Source organism: Eriocheir sinensis, chromosome 49, assembly GCF_024679095.1.
Source record: "Eriocheir sinensis breed Jianghai 21 chromosome 49, ASM2467909v1, whole genome shotgun sequence".
Taxonomy (NCBI): domain Eukaryota; kingdom Metazoa; phylum Arthropoda; class Malacostraca; order Decapoda; family Varunidae; genus Eriocheir; species Eriocheir sinensis.
The window spans coordinates 12,599,862-12,619,861 of NC_066557.1; the positions used below are offsets into that span (position 1 = coordinate 12,599,862).

Sequence of the window (20,000 nt, forward strand, 5' to 3'; positions counted from 1 at the left end):
TCCGTCGATTTGGGGAGATATTTCACCCTGGCGCTACCTGGCACTGTGGAGCGACGGGGAGAGAGAGAAAGAGAGAGAGAGAGAGAGCGGTGCCACCTGTGCGAGACACCTTTCTTTGTTGCACGCCGATGACTAGCAACGCTGCCCCTGCCCCGCATACGCTCAGGTCGCGCTCCTCGACGCTTATTTCAAGGGATTTGGGTGGAACATCTACAACGAATATCTACTACGAACTATGTCTTTGGGTGCAACGGAGAGGGTGCAGCAATGATAATGACGATGATGATGATGATGGTGATTTGCTTCTTGCTCAGCCTTTTCCAAGTACAAAACACAAAATATATTGGGGATGTGAAGGTTGAACTCTCTCTCTCTCTCTCTCTCTCTCTCTCTCTCTCTCTCTCTCTCTCTCTCTCTCTCTCTCTCTCTCTCTCTCTCTAAATAGATAGATAGATACATACATACATACATACATAAATACATACGTACATACATACATATATACATACATACATAAATACATACATACATACATTAGATACCTATATCAGCTCTGGGGACTTTGTTAGATTTTTTTTTTCTCACTATTCTCTTTCCTTCCTTCCACGGAGAATGAATAAAAACAAGTGGACAAGACAGAATTGGACAAGCATGGAAATGGATGAAAGTCAGAGTGGAAAGGTGGGCTGGAGAGCTATTATATATAGGAAGACTTGAGGTGTTATGAGGAATGGAAGTAGGTTATGGATGAGTGCAAAAGAAAAATATATAAGCGCGTGAAAGAGAGAGGAAAGTAGGATTGACAAATTTGAAATGAGTGAGAAATCAACACTTGAATGGTATGGGGCATCGAAGGACCAGCCAAGGTATGGAAGTTTTTACGAAGGGTATGGGGAGACCTACGATCAAAGCTAAAGTCCCTGGAGGTGAACAGTCGAGTGTGCAGATGAAGAATGGTGGAAGCAAGCTGTGTGCAAGGAGAGAGAGAGAGAGAGGATGAAACTGGAACACTTCATGATGGAATGTAAAATGTAGTATAGCCATGCAAAAGATAATATGTTAAGGGTTGTGGCTGAAGAAATAGGAACGAAAGAATAATGAGATGAGAGAAAGGAAATACGATATATACCTGCTGGGGTTGTGTGCTGATTGGATGATTAACAGTCGTATGGCTGGGTGGAAGACTTTTAGAGCAGCGGTCCTCAAATTAGGGCTCGCGACATGGTTTTGGTGGTTCCAAGATTCCTAGAAAGTGAAAATACACGAGAAAAAAAATGAATTTTTAATTTAATCATGATATTTTTTTACATATTTTTTGGCCAATATTAAACAATGCAATGACTATGCTTGCCTGGAATCTCGAGACTCCTAGACCAAGAAAAATAACTAAGGAAAAAAATACAGCTGTAGATTACACGATCTGACTTGTTATCCTGCACCCCCTCGTCCCCTCCCTTTCCTGTCACGCCCTCACCGTGACACACACACCAGCAGGATTATCCACGGCTGTGATGAATGGCACGGGGTTACGCTGTGAATGAATGGACTCACTCCTTTTGGTTCGACCGGTCTTTGTGAAGTTTCTTTTCCACAATGACCTATATTAAAAAATGTCGCACGGGTCTCTTTAGCGAAGGATGGAGTTGTCCAAAAAGGTCACTCATCTCGCTAATAAATGGTGAGCTGTTAGGCAAAGCTTAGCCTATACCTGCTTATGTGTAAAGAAAAAATACAAAAAATAAGTTGAGCCAGGTTTCCTCTACGTTGCCGTCATCTGATAGTTGTATTCCTGTTAGTTTTTGTCGGATTTATACGAAATTAGCTCTTTTGAAATTTGGCACCTTTACTTCATTTTCAATCACTGTTGTTTGAGCTTTGATATCGACGCGCACTAATTTATGATCGCAAGAACCAAGGTGTTCTCCTACTGTGACATTATGTATACTGATTAGGTTATCTTGGGTCGCTATGACAAGGTCTACTATGTTGTTTTGTCGAGTTGGTTCAGAAACCAATTAGCTTAGGTAATTCTCTTCTTAAAATTCGATCATTCTATGTGACTCGCCTTCTGTACATGACAGTGTCACCCAGTCGATATGGGGGAGGTTAATTATAAAGTCTCTTAGCTAATATCAGTGAGTCGCTGCTGACTGCCTTAAAACGCTGTACATTTCAAGATCTTCCTCGAGTGATTGCCCCGGAGGCCTGTAGGTGTGTGTGTGTGTGAGAGAGAGAGAGAGAGAGAGACGCCCTTCAGCAAGTACACGTATTACAGACACACCTGTCCCCACGTCTTGCACACACCCCGGGCACCATATGGCAGCCACACATAGGCACATCACACACCTGACACCTCATCATTTCAGGTTGCACACACAAATCCAGATCTGATGCGAGAAATAATGAGGGGGAAAAACTACGGGTTCCAGTTTCCTCAATATCGAGACGGTAATGACCGTGGACTCGCTGCCTCTCATATCCTGCCCCATTTGCGTCATCCAAGCATTCTCAGAGACAAGTTTCCAAAGTTTTTGACCTGTGACCCCTCTAAACCACTTCAAAAGACTTGTGACCTCACCCCCATCCCAACCAAACCTTTCCGACAGTCTGACACACAAATGCTCTCTCTCTCTCTCTCTCTCTCTCTCTCTCAGCTGTAGTAGGCTACTATTGATTCGTGTGGCATTATAAGTATTCTATGTTCGTTCTAATGTCATAAAACACATAAATAATACCGTAAATGATGTACGGGAGAACGCTGATGCCCATCCCGTGCCCAGCAGCCCCGGGTGAGTGACTCCAACAAGTTCAAGCTCAAGGCGAGTGACGTGCAGCGGAAGGAGGATTTATCTCTGATATCCGGGTGAGTATCTGCCTTGTCTTCGCGGCCTGGGACACGGCGGGGGCCAGGGAGGAGTAACGAGACAGTTTGGGTCGTGGAGGAGGTCGGAAATAGCCAGGGGAACTGGGCAGGGCGTGCTGGAAAGAGGAGGAGGTTGTGTTTTCTCAAGTGTTGTGGACTCCTTCCTCATTTTGCCCTTCCTCTCCTCCTTCTCCTTCTCTTCTCTTACTCGTCACCATCTCTTTCTTCCAAGGTCATTTTCTCTGTTGTCCTATCCTCGTCCCTTCGTGTCCTTTTCCTTGCCCTCACCTTCCAACCTCTTCCTTCCTGAACAGCCATCATCCGCCTGAGGATTGGACACACTCACCTCAACGCCCACCTACACAGACTGATCATCGTCCAGGACCCACACTGCCCAGGGCGCCCCAAACACCAGAACACTTCCTGCTTCACTGCCCAGGATTCCACTCCCTCTACACCAACTTCACAGCATCCCTAACCAGACTCCACCTTGACAGGTCAATTCTAGGGGACATGCTGGCCAGCGACACCCTCATCCTCAACACTGCCCACACACCAGAACACTTCCTGCCCCACTGCCCAAGATTCCATTCCCTCCACACCAGCCTCACAGTATCCCTAACCAGACTCAACATTCACAGGCCAACTCTAGGGGACCTGCTGGCCAGCGACATCCTCAACCCCAATACTGCTTTTCAAGCCCTCGAGTGTACACAGACCTTCCTGCACAAGTCTGGTCATCTTGACAGGATCTTACCCTGCTCTAGGGATATATCTCAACAACAACAACAACCACAAGTAGCCTGTACTGCTGGGGCTGTAGAAGCTGTAGTCTCATGGCCTAACCACCCCCCTGAAACACTGAAGAAGAACTACTGGAGGAGGTCATCAACAGAGGCAGCATTAACTCTTAACCCGTTCGCTGCGATTGGCACAGATTTGGCTTTCACTGGTAGCCTGGTAACATATACTCCCAGGTCTTTCTCTGCCTCTGTGGTGGATAGTGGAGTGTTTCCCATGTGGTATTGCGTATTGATATGCTGGATTTCCCCTGCCGAGGTGCATGACTACATTTTCTTCATTGAATTGTAGCAGCCACTTTTTATTCTATTTCTGTAGTTTGGTGATGTCTTCTTGTAGGAAATCTTTAGTCAAGGGGTTAAAAATAATGATGACTGGCATTTTTATAACCTTAACAAAGGAGGCACTCCCTTACGAGTATTACTTCCTGTGCCTCTTAAGCAATCACTGGGGAGGGCGCAGCTTCTTGCTGGAGTGTGTAGGCAAAGTGCACGGAAAAACAGAGCTCAGTGCAATGTGAAGTATTTAAGTGTGCCTACTGAAGTATTAAAGTGTGAAGAAGAACCAAAGAGGACCTAAGAAGTGATAAAAAGCAGAAAAGGTCAAAAGAAAATTAAGAATCTGTGTCTGTGGCCTGGGGGGGGGGGTCACTGGTCATGGGGGTGGTGAAAAACATTTGTACAGTGTGTGTTGACGAAAGGAATTTTGGGGACCCTGATAGTATCTGCATTGACCTTGATTTAAAGACCTCAAACTACAATTACATAACATAGCGAGTCCTGTGTTTTCCCAGAGATATCAGACAGGACACACACACACACACACACATGCACACACACACACACACACACACACATACACACACACACACACACACACACATTTAATATTGTTGTGTTCACAGGATGCTCAGGTGTTGAGCAGGTGGTGATGACAGCTGTGTGGTGTTGATAGCTGATGCTGGGATGGTGTCTGTGCTTAAGTGTGTGTTTGTGTGTGTGTGTGTGTCCATCAGTTGTGGTGGTGACAGTGTGGTGTTTGTACCTGTGTAGCTCTGTTTAGCAGTGGGTTTGGTATTGTGTGGATGTGGTGATGAGTGAGCTGGTGGTGTACCTCTTGCTAGTGGTGATGTGTTGGTGTGATACTGTTGGTGATGTGAGGTGGTGTATCTATTGTTTGTGGTGATGTGATAATACTGGTGGTGTATTTCTTGCTAGTGGTGATGAGGTGGTGTGGTAATACTGGTGGTGTATCGCTTGTTTGTGGTGATGTGATAATACTGGTGGTGTACGGATTATAATAGTGGCGGTGAGAGGTGATCCCTGGTGGGATAATACAGTGGTGTAATCTTAAAGGTGGTGCCATGTGTAGTCACCCAGAGTGCCAAGAGGGAGTGCCCAAACAGGAAATTTGTGGCACTACTACTTTAAGCCCTTATTCTCGGACACTTTGTACCTTACACACCCACACATCGGATAAGGCTTTCATAAAAGTTGTGGGTACTTCCATGGGTAGTTTTATGAGCCTAGTGATAGTTTGACAAGGCTTCTGCACCATGAACATAAAAACACAAATGAGAACCTGACTAATCTCCTTTGTGGCCTTTGGAAAGAGATGATTATTTTCATACTCTTAAAAACTCACATTTGATAAGGCTTTGGTGGTGGTTGTGGGTGTTAGTTCTTCCATGGGTAGTTTTATGAGCCTGGTGATAGAGTGACAAGGCTTCTGCACCATGAACTTGCGAAGCACTCAGGAGAACCCAATTAATCTCCTTTGTGGCTTTGGGAAATATTTGTTGTGTGAGCCAAAAGCGTCTGAGAATACTGTCTCTGGTCTCTCGGAGGAAGACAGCGACAGGAGAAAAATAAAAATGAGGTCATGGGGAAATTCTAATGTAAAACAGATAATAATGATGATGACAGGTCAACATATGATTAACTGAGTCCTGCCTCCACCCACAGGTCCAAAGTGAGGAGGAGAGGCACCATGACATCCACAGAGCTGGCACCCATCGCTAACATCCGGGAGACTGATGCAGAGGAGATTGAGTGAGATATAATGACATTGCATCACAACTTTTATCATCACTAAGGCCTTCACATTAACAACAAAGACTTGAATATTCTTCTGTACATTATTTCATTTCTAAGAGAACTTCCAATGACTTGCTTTTCTTTGGGTTGTAAAAGAAACACTCATATTACTACCTGGAGCAAGGCATCAGAGCATTCATCATCACCAAGGTCTCAACCCTCTCCATCCGTGGTGCAGACGTCGGCATCACAGTATGGAAAGGGTCAAGAGGAAATGGAAGAGGATTAATTCTCTTCTAAACCTCTCAATCCTCCTCTAAATTCCTCTTAATCCCCTTCCATTTCCTCTTAAGAGGTTTAGAAGAGAATTAAGAGGAAATGGAAGAGGTTTAGAAGAGGACTAACCCTTTCCATATGGTGACGCTGTTGGACGTTGGCGTCGCTGGAGTGAAGGGATTAACACTCATAACCAAAGACTTGAATATCCGTCCATAAATTATTTAATTGCTAAGCTAACCTCCAATGACTTGCTTTTCTTTAGGTTATCTTAATAGAGACACTAACATTATTACCACTTGCATCAGGGCATCAGACCTTTTATCATCACTAACCCCGTAACACTAATAACAAAAGACTTGATTATCATTGCTGAGAGAACTTCCAATGGCTTGCTTTTCTTCAGGTTATCTTAATTAATAGAGACACTAACATACTACCACTTGCATCAGGGCATCAGGGCTTTCATCATTACTCTTAAGCCCAAACACTAATAACAAAAGACTTGATTATCTTTGCTGAGAGAACTTCCAATGACTTGCTTTCCTTTCAGTTATGTTAATAGAGACACTAACATTGCTACACATACTACAATATATGTCTCACCTCTCCACCTGATACTGACCTCTCTTCTGGCCACTCTTCTAATCTCTCTCTTTAGTCTTTTATAGGGTCTGTGATTATTGGGCTTTTATTTTCTTCTCCGTTATTTTTTATGCCCTTGAACTGCTTCCTTTACTGAAATTAAAAGAAGAAACACTTGGATCAGGGCATCAGAGCTTTTATGATCACAGTAGGTCTTAACACTGGTTACAAAAGACTTTAATATCCTTCCATAAATCATTTCACTGCTAACAGACCTCCATGTCCTCCCCCCCAGGCCAGACCACCGCCCTCTCAAGCCGCATGGGGATGAGGGTGTGGACGATGGGTTCGGCCCAGCCCCTGCGCCCCGCCCTGCACCCCCCCGCACGCCCCCCACCAATGGAGTGCCCCGCCACACCCCGGTACCCCCCCAACCCCCCATCCCCGGCAGTGGCAGGCCTGTAGGTGCCAGCATGGAGGCAGTGGACATAAACACAGCAGTCGTTGATGTTATTAAAAATTATGCCGCTAATAATTTTTCCCATCATGCAAATACTATACCAAGTAGAGTAAGCAGTGGAGCAGCTCAGCAGCCACAGCAGGAACATTTTGCCACCTTCATAAACCAACTACCCAAGTCATTTGTTCTACTTTTTGGGAAATCAAAAAACTCCCATTCTCTAAAGCTCCGTTCACACCGTGCAGACTCTGGGCCACGACAACCCAGCGACTTGGGGTATACGAGGTCGTGGGTGTGATATGTTTATGGGAAAGGGTTGTGCACCGTCAGAAAGAGGTCTAGAAACGATCGCCAGATGCTGATTCGGCAGTGTGAAGGGGGCCTAACAATTAATGGGTTGTCTTGGCCCAGAGTCGGCACAGTGTGAACAGGCCCTAAGTAGCCTTGTGGAACGGACAGAAGACTCAAGCTGAGCTTCAGAACACTCACAGTCCAGAGTGACAGGCAGTGGTGCTCTAAGCTGTGCCACAAAATGAAAACTGGTTTTGGCAAAACTCTAAAAATCTGAGAAAAATGCCGTGAGGCCATTTGTTTGTGAGGCTGACGCTTTGCTGCCCCCAGGGAAGGCGGCCGCTGGACGTGAACCTGTATGCCACCAAGAAAACCGTGGCACAGGGCATGATGGACCTGGCGCTGCTCACGGCCAACGCCAACCAGCTGCGCTACGTCCTGGAGTCAGCGAAGTTTGGCGAGCCAGGACCCAACTACTACATCAGCCTGACCCTCATCAGCCTCAGCATCATCATGCAGGCAAGGCAGCAGGCTTTGTATGGCTAGGCACTCTGCTCGCTCACATTGAAGCATTAGTGTTATGACAGCCATACTTGAACATCATTATTATTATTGTTATTGTTATTACTATTATTATTATTATTATTATTATTATTATTATTATTATTAATATTATTGTTGTTGTTGTTGTGGCACTATTGCAGCTGCTGATCGGCGTGGCTCTGATCGTCCTGGGGCGGTACAACGTGTCACGCGATCACCACGCCCAGAAGGCTGACACTCTCAACAACTGGGTGGTGCTCGGGGTGTTCATCATCACTGTCATCAATGTCTTCATCTCCTCCTTCTCCATCGAGCCCTACCACGGCGTTGACCCCGTGCTGCTGCGGGCATCCCTGGCGGAGGGGAGGGCACAGACTCTCCCGGCGGAAGTGACGGAGAGGGTGATGGATAAGGCACTCTGAGGGCCATGTGAAGGTAGGAGGTGTGGGCCCTTTCTTCAGGACCTTATCCGAGGGCCACCCACAGCAGAAATAGTGCCTCCAAGTGTGCATTTCCTGGCACTCCCTCTCAGCAAGTTCAATCCCTTGGCTGCCAACTATCAATTCTTCCACTCTTACTTCAGGAACATATCCAAGGGGCACCCACAGGAGAAATAGTCTCATTCATTCATTCATCTTTGACGCCTGCTCTTAGGAGCTCCCACCAGGGGATGGCCACGGCAGAAGAGTTTCCATCTCTCTGTATCCAGACACTCCCTCCTTGCCTATTCAAAGTTTCTCAAGGATCTTTCACCCCTCTCCCTGACATACTCCTGCACCCTATCTCCATTTCACTGGAGGTCGTCCACTAACATTCCCTCCCTCTATCTCACTCACATACACCCTCCTGGTCATCTTACTCTCCTCCATTCGCTCCATGTGGCCAAACCACTTCAAAGTCTGTCGCTTCACTTCTTCCCTTCACCCATGTGACACATTCCAAAATGCTCATACACAATTTCATTACTCATTCCATCCATTCTATTCATACCTTGGAAGGTGTTGGGGCTTAGGTCACATGTTACTGATGGTTATAGTAAAGGAGGGAGGGAGGTCAGGTCAGGTCACACTGTAGGGTCTGGGAAGGTGTTGGGACTTGGGGTCTTTAGGTGGTTATAGTGAAGAGGGAGGGAGGTCAGGTCAGGTCATACAGTGTAGGGACTGGCAATGTGTTGGGGTCAGGACACATGTTATTTGAGATACCCTGTGACAAATAATTTTCACTCAGTCAGTTTTTGGGCAGATCTCATTTATTTATTATTATTATTATATTATTATTACATATATTTATTTTTTGCTCTCTTTTGCTGGAGTTTCCTCGAGCCAGTTTGTTCTCCGTTGGTCAGTTTCATAGATCTTTTTTTTATCTTTGTGTTATCATTATTATTATTGTCATGTATTCATTTCTTTGTCTTTCTTTCTTTTCTTCCTTTTGTTATATTACAGGAGATTACTGGAGCCTTTTTGTTCTCCATCGGACAGTTTTTTGGCAGATCTTATTATTATTATTTTTACTGTGTTATTATTATGTACTTGAGATTAACGTAACAGAGCCATTTAATTTGTTCCGTCATTGTCGCGTGAGATCTCGTTTAGTTTCTTCTTTTGTTTTATCATTATTATTCACTATGTTGTTATTATGTAGTTGAGATTAACCTAACAGACATTTAAGCCATTGCTCAGTTAGTGTTGTGGGAGGTCTCGCTCAACTGTTGTTTTTATATGAATCAAGTTTCCTTTTTTCCTTTTATTGTGTAACTTAAATTCCTGATGCCTCTCTGCCATGCCTTATCTCACTGCAACGAGTCTCACTTTAATATTGGTTACAGGCAGGTCTCGCTCAACTGTTGTTTTTACACGAGTCAAACTTCTGTTGTGTAACCAAAATTCCTGATGCCGTATTTCACTGCAACGAGTCTCACTTTGATATTGGTTAGGCAGGTCTTGCTCAGCTGTTGTTTTTTATATTAATCAAGTTTCCCTTGTTTCCTTTTATTGTTTAACTTATATTCCTGATGCCTGTCCGCCGTGCCTTATCATTGCAACAAATCTCACTTTGATATTATAATTACAATGTCCCCACTTTCCATATATTGTTGTTTTTTATATTATATCAAGCTTTCTTTTTTAATTTCCTAAGGCAGAATCATTATATACATGCCAGTGGTGCTCTGCCATATCCTAACAAGGCTCAATTTCATATCAATTACTATACACGTCACTATTTTATCTGCTTTTTATTAGTTTTATCTCGCATGGCGTGATTATTTTTCTTTATTTTCATCAGCTGAGCCATAATGACTGGTCAGTTTGTCCTTGACCTAATTTTCACAAGACTTAATTTGATATTAAGTTTCGTATGTGTGTGTGTGTGTGTGTGTGTGTGTTCACTCACAAACTTGCTCCTTACCAGTGATATTTTTATTAACTTTGCCGGCTGTGTCTTGTTTTGCTTTGTACCAGGCTCAGTTTAACCATAAGAATTAATACTTTTCTATGAGCATATACAGCTCATCATACAGCCCACCGTATGTCTTATCTTTTTGGACCCAACTCATATAATATTACTATGTTAATCACTGCATATATATTTTACCTCACTATTTACTGACCCATTAATATGATGTTATGTTATGTTATCACTGCATATATATTTTATCTCACTGCTTAATGCCCCACTGATATAATGTTACTATGTTATGTTATCACTGCATATATATTTTATTTCACTGTTTTCTGGCCCAATAATATAATGTTACTATGTTATGTTCTTCTTCTACTTCTATTCTTCTTCTTCTGTTATCACTGCATATATATTTTATCACTGTTTACTTCCCCACAAATATAATGTTAGTCCTCTCCTCCTTCATCTTCCTTTTCTTCTTTTTCATTTACAGTCAATCGTCTCCCATTCTTGAGGTTGTACATGCGATTATCCTCCTCTGATTTTATTTCCAAGTCTTGTTGCACTGTTCCTCTCCAGACTCTCCTTGTTATATTATCACTGCATACATATATAACCTCACTGCTTAATGCCCCACTGATATAATGTCACTCTGTTATGTTATCACTGCATATGTATATTATCTTTCTGCTTAATGCCCCACTGATATGATGGTAGTATGTTATGTTATCGCTGCACATGTATTTTATCTCACTGGGGTGTTCACTTGTCCTGGCCCCTCCATGATATCACCAACTCTGCAATGACTGTTTCCCTCATGTCTTGTCTCTTGGAATGGCTGTTCAGGATGATGTGGGTATAATATTCTTATTCAATAATTCTCCTTCATTCTGTGTAGGAATCTCAATGTTGAATAACCCTTTTGACATCTCATGTAAGAGCTTTATCTAATGTACGTACCTCTTTGGGGCATTTAAATTTTGACCAGAGAATGCTATGGTTATTATCTTTATTATTATTATTTGGCTTAGTAACAGTTGGCATTGCAAGTGGATAGATTCTCTCCACTAATAATTATTGGTCTATCCTTCTTTCTTCTTGTCATATTCCCTCATTCCTCTCTGTCTTGGTGGAATGCATCACTGCCCTCCTACTTTCCACATGTATTTTTCCCTCATTCCTCTCTCTTACTGGAATGTATAACTGCTTTCTATGGTGCCTTAATTCTCAAATAATCTTAAGAGACAAATATATTTTTTATCATACACAAACAATGACAAGGTCCTGTTTCAGTGGCTGGCCTAAACAGCACTCACAAAATGGTGAAGGCTTCAGCCCCTTGTGTCCCGCGGGCTGCCATAACACACTCTCTTGGTACAGTTCCTCCCGTGTAAAGGAGTGAACAGTGACCTCAATTGTACTTTCCTCTTGATAATGTTGACTTGTTCATTTTCAGCCCATCTGCTGCGATTGGCACGGATTTGGCTTTCACTGGTAGCGTGGTAACATATACTCCCAGGTCTTTCTCTGCCTCTGTGGTGGATAGTGGAGTGTTTCCCATGTGGTATTGGTGTGCTGGATTTCCCCTCCCAAGGTGCATGACTTTACATTTTTCTTCATTGAATTGTTGCAGCCACTTTTTGTTCCATTCCTCTAGCTTGGTGAGGTCTTCTTGTAGGAAATTTGCAGTCAAGGGGTTAACGATGTGACAAACTACAATAAGCAAAGTGTTATGAGGTCACTGGCTCCTTGAGGGTACTGCCAGGAACAGGTCAGGGACAAGGGGCTGAAGCTGTGAGCCTTGTTTGGATGGTCTCTGGAAAAGACAGTGGTGCCATGGGCTGCCATAGCAATATATATATATTTATTACTATTTAAGGCGTAGCAGCAGTAGGAGTAGTTGCTGAGTATTTTATTACATATGCCTAGTATTGGTGCTTTACTTAGCATATATTTTTAGAAGCCATGAGATGGTAACGTGAGTTAGCTATGAGAAGCTGACTCTGCTGAGCGTTGTGCCGGAGTGTTGTGTCCAGATGTCTTTTTTTATTGTTTGTTTGCTTGTTTTAGAAGAGCAGTAAATCCTCTATTTAACAAACTTACTTAGCAGAGATCTGATCCATCAAATCCTAAAGTTCATGAGTGTAAATTATATAGATTTTTATCTGTTTGGTTATTATTTTATAAAACAAATTTTTTGCAAGTTTACTGAGGGGTGTCCTCTTGCACTGACAGCATCAACCTTGTGCACACTTGTTCCTGTCTGTTTGTATCTGTGGAGGTGTGTGTGCCTACTCACAGGAACCTTTCCCAAGCGTTGGCACAGCAGAAGCTTCCAGTGCTCCTTGCCGTGGCACTATTTCCCTCCACACACTGAGTCCCTTGCCTCCAAGCTGTTTCCCTCCAGCGCTTCATTTTGCTGGTGGTCCCACACTCACACATCCTCCCAGCCTTGCTCTCTCCTCACAGGCATCCTCAGTTATTCTTGGCGCAGGGTCTCATTAGTTCTGTCAAATGTAACAAACTTTTGGACACAATGACTTGGTGTTGGTTTGCTACATGGAAGATTTACTGCAGAGGTCAGGCTTGGTGTGAGGCCAGGCCAAGGGCTGATAGGACTGCTCGGGGCTTCCCTTTTGATAACACAGCTTTTTTGTACTGTAGAATTTATACTGGATGAAAAGTGAATCACAAGCTTTTTAACTAGATCACAAAAACCCTTGGATTACAAGTGAAAATGTGATTGCAATGTTTCCTTGAGTTAAATAAAGAAAAAAATGTCAGATATTGTCTTTTGAGTTATTCCTGAGAGCTCCCTTAAATGACTGGCTCAGTGACTGTATAACTGATGGCTTGGCTCAGTGACTGACTGATTGACTGGCTGACTGACTGTTTGAGGGTTAATTAAAAACATTACTGACTTAATGAACTGACTGATAAAAGAAAGGGAGAATTAAATAGCCAACTGACTGACTGATTAATTGACTGACTTGACTGAATGGCTAATGGATTGACAAACTGACTGACTGACAATTAGAATATCATATCAACATTTTTCTACATTCCATATACATATTTTTTACTTTGAACACACACACACACACACACACACAGAACAGACTTATCTATCTATTTATTTATGTGTTCTTATTAATAACAAGTTGAAATACTACATTTTGTAATTAGATATTTTTATTAACATAAATAGGAACATTGGAGATGGCTAAGAGGTAGGGGGAGACTCCTTAATGTGGATGGGGGGGCTATGTGTCTGTGGGGTATGTCTAACATCCTGTGGTTGCCTGTGGCTGAGAGAGAGAGAGAGAGAGAAGATTTATATATATATATAGATAAATAGCATGTGTCTGTGTGTGTGTGTGTGTGTGTGAAATATATATGGTATAGAGCTGTGTGTAGTCGATTGAATATATATTTGTTGCGTTGTGATAATTTATACTAATAAAGATTAAAACCTAGAAAAACTTGTGTGTTTCTGTGTGTGTGTGTGTGTGTTGAGGGGAGAATGATGGAGATAAGAATTAATATGGAAAAAAAGAGGAAGAGTAGCAAGGAGAAAAAAAAAGTAATGAAAAAGGAAGAAGAATGGTGCAGAGGCCCTCATACAATCTACTATAGTGAAACCAGATTGGCAAGATGGTTTTTGTGCTATCTCCTGCAGGTCCTTTACTCCCCAATGCTCTGCCACACAGACCCAACACCTATCTCTGCCTCTGATATGTTAGTTATAGTCCCAACACCTATCTCTTCCTCTCGTATGTTAGCTATAGGTAACATATGAGGAAGTAGTAGGTGTTGGGACTATGGGTTGTATTATAAGACATTTCGTCGCCCAAGAACACATCTTTGACAAGGCTTTCGTAGGAGTTGTGGGCATTTCCAGTAGTAGTTTTATGACCCTGGTGGTAGTTTGACCCTTCTTCTGTACCATGAACCTGAAGAAACACTCATTAGAACCCGAATGAACCCGACTTTGACCTTTATAAATAGCTGATGTGAGAAGCGTAAGTGTCTTATAATTACGACCAGCGTGGCTGAGCGTCAGGGAGCAAAGGACCCAGGGAGACAGTGCAAAAAAACAATCTCTCACCAATCTGGTTTTTCTATAATGCTACTACTGTACTGTTGGTCAGCAGCTCTTCCAGTTCTTCCAGTTCTTTCAGTCACCAGCTGGATCAATCTTGACTGCCTGTCGTTCTTGTTCTAATTCTTGTTCTTGCTCCTCCTCATATAGTTCTTACTCTTCTATTCTTGTTGTTGCTTGAATAATTCTTCTTCTTCCTCCTCATCTTCTGTTCTTCTTGCTCCTCTTAGTATCAGAGTCGACACACATCTGAAGATATGAACGTTATCAATGGAAGCCTTAAGACATGCGAGGAAATGGGTGCAAACTTAATCAATGGAAGCCTTTAGAGATGGGACATGATGGGAGGAATGAGTTCAGGGGTACAAATAAATAAAAAAGTATGAAAAGATAGGAACATAGGAAGGATGCTGGAGATGGTTTGGACATGTGTGGAGGAGAGAAGATCGATGCTGGGGGGTATATCAAAAGGATGTTGGGGATGGTTTGGACATGTGTGAAGAGGAGAGATGCTGGGGATGGAGCTGCCAGAAGATCAAAGGAAGGCCAAAGAGGAGGTTTCTGGACACACAAGGCCAAGGAAGAGGAACATGGTGACAAGTAAAAGAAAAATGATGAGAATAAAAGAGGAAGTGAGAGAGAGAAGAAAACCTAGAACTATAAACTGATAGAAAATTTGAGGAAAAAGTCTGAAAAGAGGAAAAATAATGAAGAATTTTGGGAATACTATGTAAAAAAATAGAAAATAAAGTGACCCCACATTTGAGAGATTGAGAGAAAGGAGGAGGAAGAGAGAGAGAGAAAAAGTAAATCTACCTAAAGGAACTAGAATATGAAAGAAAAACAAATGGAGAAGGACCACAAATAGAAGGAGAATAAGAGAATTTGAGGAATAATGAAAGATAAAAGAAATAGGGGGCACCAGAGTAATAGAATAAAGGAGGGAGAGAGAAAAATAAAATCTAGAAAAAAAAACTTATGTGAAAGAAGAAAGGAGAATGGGCAGAAATAGAAGAAGAATAACAGAGAACTTAGGGAATAATGAAAGAGAGAGAGAGAGAGAATCAGGGAGCAGCATATTTATTTAGTAGCTAGAACCCAACCCAACACAGCGCAACACTCACCACACGAGCTCCGGAAGGGAGAGGAAGCACAGGAGCTCTAGAAGGGAGAGGAGCAGAAGAGCCTTCCTTTCTCTTCCTCCTTTTCTCTTCTTTCCCGGCTGTTTTCTCTTCCCTTGAGGCCCGCTGTTTGTCTGTCTGTGTCAAGATCCCAGCCACAGTCTTGATCAAGCCTTGGAAAGAGAGGGAGTCTGCTCAAGATGCGAGTTGCTGACTGACAGACTGGCTGACTGACAGACTGGCTGACTGACTGACTGACTGACTGACTGGTGGTGCTAACAAAGACAGACAGTTATGTAAGTATATTAACTGTCACAGAAAGACAATCTACAAATATCTAACTGTATGTGTTTTCCCTGACAGCCACCACTCAATCAGTCAGTCAGTTTGTTGGTTTAATGTAACTAAAAATAAAATACATTCTGAAGAAATTTGAGTTTAAATTCTGTCCATCTATAATAACATAATAATACTGAAATACATACATACACACTAAAGACACATGTCTACATAATCTACACACACACACACACACACATATCAAAATTAGGTACACACAACAACAAGGTAAAAACACACTTACACATGCACACACAGCCTCCTTTCCCTCTGCCTCCTCTTCTTTCTTAGTTGCCTCCTCCTCCTCTTTTTCTGCTTTTTTTTCTTTATTCTGCAATACATTTCAACATATAATTCACCTTATTTAGAAGCAGCAGGCCACCGTGAGTGTGTGCTCCGTGGTGGCCCTTCCTCACTATACCAATAAATGACAACCTCTTGACTTGCATTCTATCAATGGCTTTCTGAGTGGACCTTAACTGTACATATTGGACTTGATGGGGAGTGACAGACATCTTACTCTGGACTCAACAGATTAACAGAAAAAGAGAGAATAACTTGAACAAAGCTTAAGGGGCAGGTCCAGTCTATCAGTGGCTTTCTGAGTGGACTTTAAACTGTTTATATTGGACATAACGGGGAATGAAGACGTTTTTACTGTTTACTCTGGACTCAATAGATTAACAGAGAGAGAGATAATAACATGAACAAGACTTAACCCCTCGACTGTGGATTTCCTACAAGCTACAGGAATGGAACAAAAAGTGGCTGCTACAATTCATTGGAGAAAAATGTAAAGTCCTGCACCATGAGGGGATATCCAGCACACCAATACCACATGGGAAACACCACTATCCACCATAGAGGCAGAGAAAGACCTGGCCGGGACTACATGTTACTAGGCTATCAGTGAAAGCCAAATCCGTGCCAATTGCAGCGGACGGGTGAAGACATTCCATTCTTTCCCAGTTAAAAAATTCCTTGTAAACACATTACCTTCACAGCCACTGCCACCACTGCCACACTCCTCCCCCCTCCACTCCCCAGGGCCACAGATGGGTCGGAACAGGCCAGTGCCGGAGCCTCGGATGTGGGTGTGTGGGGGTGGCACAGGGGGTGGGATGTGTGGCCTGGTGTGCTGAGAGCTGGGTGGAAGCACTGGGCTGCTCTCAAAGCCTAGTGCTGCTGGTGCCTGGAGGGGAGGAAGGAAGAAAGGGCTTGATCAATACATATATAAAGAAGGAAAGAAAAAAAGAAAGGAAAGAAGAAAGAAGAAAAAAGATGGATGGAAGAGTGGATGGTTATATTATTAAAAAGAAGGAAAATATGATTGTATAAGCTAATGAAAGAGTAGGTAAATAAATAATGAAATAAATAAATAAAAATGTGGATGTAATGGATGGATGGTAAGATTTTTAAATGGAAGAAAAATACAAGTACTTAAATAAATAAACAAACAATTGAATATTTGGATGGATAGATAAAAAGGAATGAGGTACAAGATAAATAAATAAGTAGATGAATGGATGGAGCGTTAGATTTTTAAAAAGAAGGAAAATATACCTAAATAAATAGATTAATATATTGATAGGTAGATAGATAAAGATAGATATAATAAGCAAAAAGAGATGGAAAGTTAGGATTGACACACACACACACACACACACACACACACACAGATGATGCTCAAGAGACATAAAGAAATATAGCTTCCCTCAATGAAATATAGAGGTTTGGAACAGACTAAGTGAAGAAATAGTATCGGCAAAGAGTGTGCAGAGCTTCAAGGAAAAGTTGGATAATTATAGATACGGAGACGGGACCACACCAGCGTAAGCCCAGGCCCGGTAAAATTACAACTAGATGAATATACACAGAAGAAAGGAGAATGACTAAAAAGTCTTGTTTCTTACACACTTTAAATAAACAAATAAACACACATACACACACACACACACATATACACAAACACACACACACACACACACACAGAACTGGATCATGTTGCTGACGGACTTAACAAGAATCAAAACCTGCAGCGGAAAACACATGATAAATACAAACCAATACTGGATGTTGCACGAGGACTCACAACACATGCAACACTACTACTACTATTGCTACTACTACTACTACTACTACTACTACTACTACTGCTACTGCTACTGTGTGTGTGTGTGTGTGTGTTTGTGTTGGTGGTGTTGGGTGGAGTTGATGTTAATTCATACAGCATGCAAGATATGGAGACAGATAGATAGACAGACAGAGACAGACAGACAAACTGGGAGACAAATAGACAGAGACAGACAGAAAAAAAAGAGGAGAGAAAGATATAGAAAGACAGACTTAGACAGAAATAGATAGAAAAATGGATAGACAGGAGGAGAAACAGATAGATAGAAATAGAGAGAGAGATATGGGGAGGAGGGGGGGTCCAGACAGTCTCCTCAAGTCCATAGTCAAGTCCGAGTCTATGATATGAATACAGAATGCAGGCTTTTTACAGGCTGTGGGCAGGCTGGTGGGCAGGCCTCTCTTGGGTTAGGCCTGCCACACACACACACACACACACACACACACACACACACACACACACACACACACACACAGGCTATGGTATACAATGTTATGCTTTAAATTTGTTAGTCTATAAAAGGGTTAATATAATGTGTAGCTATTTCTGTTATCATTACTGGAAAAACTATTACTATTTTTATTGTTATTATTATTATTATTATTATTGTTATTAGTGAGGGTTAATACTAGGCATCCATTACTGTTGTTATGACTGAAAGAACCATTATTATTATTACAGTATATAATTTTTTTTGTTTTTTTGGCAACTGTTTTAGTACACTGAGAACAGTTTGTAAGACTTGGGTGGAAGGAAGGAAGGAAGGAAGGAAGAGAAAAGGAGGATGAGAGAGGAGAGAAGAAGGAAGGAAGAAAGGAAAACAGTAGATTGAAGAAGGAAGGAAGAGAGAAAGGAAAACAGCAGATTGAAAAAGGAAGTGAAAAATAAGGAAGAGAGGAGAGAAGGAGGAAGGAAGAGAGAAAGGAAAACAGCAGATTGAAGAAGGAAGGAAGGAAGAGAGGAGAGAAGGAGGAAGGAAGAGAGAAAGGAAAACAGCAGATTGAAGAAGGAAGGAAGGAAGGAAGGAAGAGAGAAAGGAAAACAGCAGATTGAAGAAGGAAGGAAGGAAGGAGGGAAGTGAAAAGTAAGGAAGAGAGGAGAGAAGAAGGAAGGAAGAGAGAAAGGAAAACAGCAGATTGAAGAAGGAAGGAAGAGAGAAAGGAAAACAGCAGATTGAAGAAGAAAGGAAGGAAGGAGGGAAGTGAAAAATAAGGAAGAGAGGAGAGAAGAAGGAAGGAAGGAAGTAAGGGAAACAGGGGAGGGAGGAAGGAAGGAGAAAAGGATAAAAAGAGAAAGGAGGAAGGAAGAGAGGGAAGCAGGAGAGGGAGGGTGGATAGTGACCTCAACAAAATAATAATAAAAATAAAAATAAGTTTGAAGACACTAGATAATTATAACCACCACCACCACCACTACAGCATCCTACACACACACACACACACACACACACAAACACACACGTACACACACACACACACACACTCACCTGATGGCACTCTGTATAAGGGGGCCCAAAACCACCTCCAGGCTCCCGGCACTGCCTCTGCGACTCTCGGCAAGGCGCTGCAGACAGACAGACACACACTCCCTAAGCTGGGCTGGCTGACATGACACACACACCTGACATGACCTTCTGTGTGAGCTGACATGACCTTCTGTGTGACCTAACATGACCCATACATATACGTACTTGACATGACTATTTATTTTTATATTTAAGTTAGACTATAGTGTTTATTTTTTGTGCCTGACATGACACACGCACACACACACCTGACGTGACTGTGTGATTGCCTGCTATCTGGCATGACTCTCTCTCTCTCTCTATATGTGAGATGAACTATAAACTATTCTAATTACATATTTTTTTGTCTATCTTCAGTTTGACATGACTTACACACCTGACATGTCTTACACACCTGACAACTTCCACAACTGACATGACCATACTTTTTTCTCTCTCTCACACCACAAGCAATGAACAAGGTCACTCTCAGCCCTGGAAAACCTAGAGCAAGACTGTTTTAACTCATTCTAAGGCTTGTA

The 20,000-nt window shown here is 42.3% G+C and overlaps 2 protein-coding genes across 15 annotated transcripts in view; one reads left to right on the top strand and one right to left on the bottom strand.

The window, feature by feature from the left end:
- Window positions 1-2,784: 2,784 nt before the first annotated feature.
- Window positions 2,785-13,041, top strand: LOC126981969 (ninjurin-2-like). 14 transcript variants are annotated; one of them, XM_050833707.1, is made up of 5 exons: window positions 2,785-2,863; window positions 5,629-5,715; window positions 6,857-7,022; window positions 7,643-7,831; window positions 8,017-13,041. In XM_050833707.1, the coding sequence occupies exons 2-5, from the start codon at window positions 5,654-5,656 to the stop codon at window positions 8,275-8,277; spliced, it is 678 nt and encodes a 225-aa protein (XP_050689664.1). In that variant the 5' UTR covers window positions 2,785-2,863; window positions 5,629-5,653; the 3' UTR covers window positions 8,278-13,041. The 14 variants fall into 14 exon arrangements, with proteins under 14 accessions (XP_050689664.1, XP_050689673.1, XP_050689667.1 ...); XM_050833716.1 differs by lacking the exon at window positions 2,785-2,863 and adding an exon at window positions 2,877-2,945; XM_050833710.1 differs by lacking the exon at window positions 2,785-2,863 and adding an exon at window positions 2,885-2,995.
- Window positions 13,042-13,432: 391 nt separating this feature from the next.
- LOC126981971 (uncharacterized) overlaps window positions 13,433-20,000 on the bottom strand; it is an 8,103-nt gene continuing 1,535 nt past the window's right edge. The window contains exons 2-5 of the mRNA XM_050833717.1: window positions 16,817-17,012; window positions 16,065-16,151; window positions 15,485-15,654; window positions 13,433-14,609 (exon numbers count right to left, since the gene is read on the bottom strand). Of these exons, the coding sequence (XP_050689674.1) occupies window positions 16,147-16,151; window positions 16,817-17,012 (201 nt within the window). The 3' untranslated portion in view covers window positions 13,433-14,609; window positions 15,485-15,654; window positions 16,065-16,146. The remainder of the gene's footprint in view (window positions 14,610-15,484; window positions 15,655-16,064; window positions 16,152-16,816; window positions 17,013-20,000) is intronic.

Excerpts from the sequence above, each read along its gene's own strand:
- LOC126981969 (XM_050833704.1), top strand. The coding sequence starts at position 4,630 with ATGGTGTCTGTGCTTAAGTGTGTGTTTGTGTGTGTGTGTGTGTCCATC. Across the intron at positions 4,701-5,628 it reads TGTGGTGGTGACAGTGTGGT|GTCCAAAGTGAGGAGGAGAG; the intron begins GTTTGTACCTGT and ends CTCCACCCACAG. Across the intron at positions 7,832-8,016 it reads GCCTCAGCATCATCATGCAG|CTGCTGATCGGCGTGGCTCT; the intron begins GCAAGGCAGCAG and ends GCACTATTGCAG.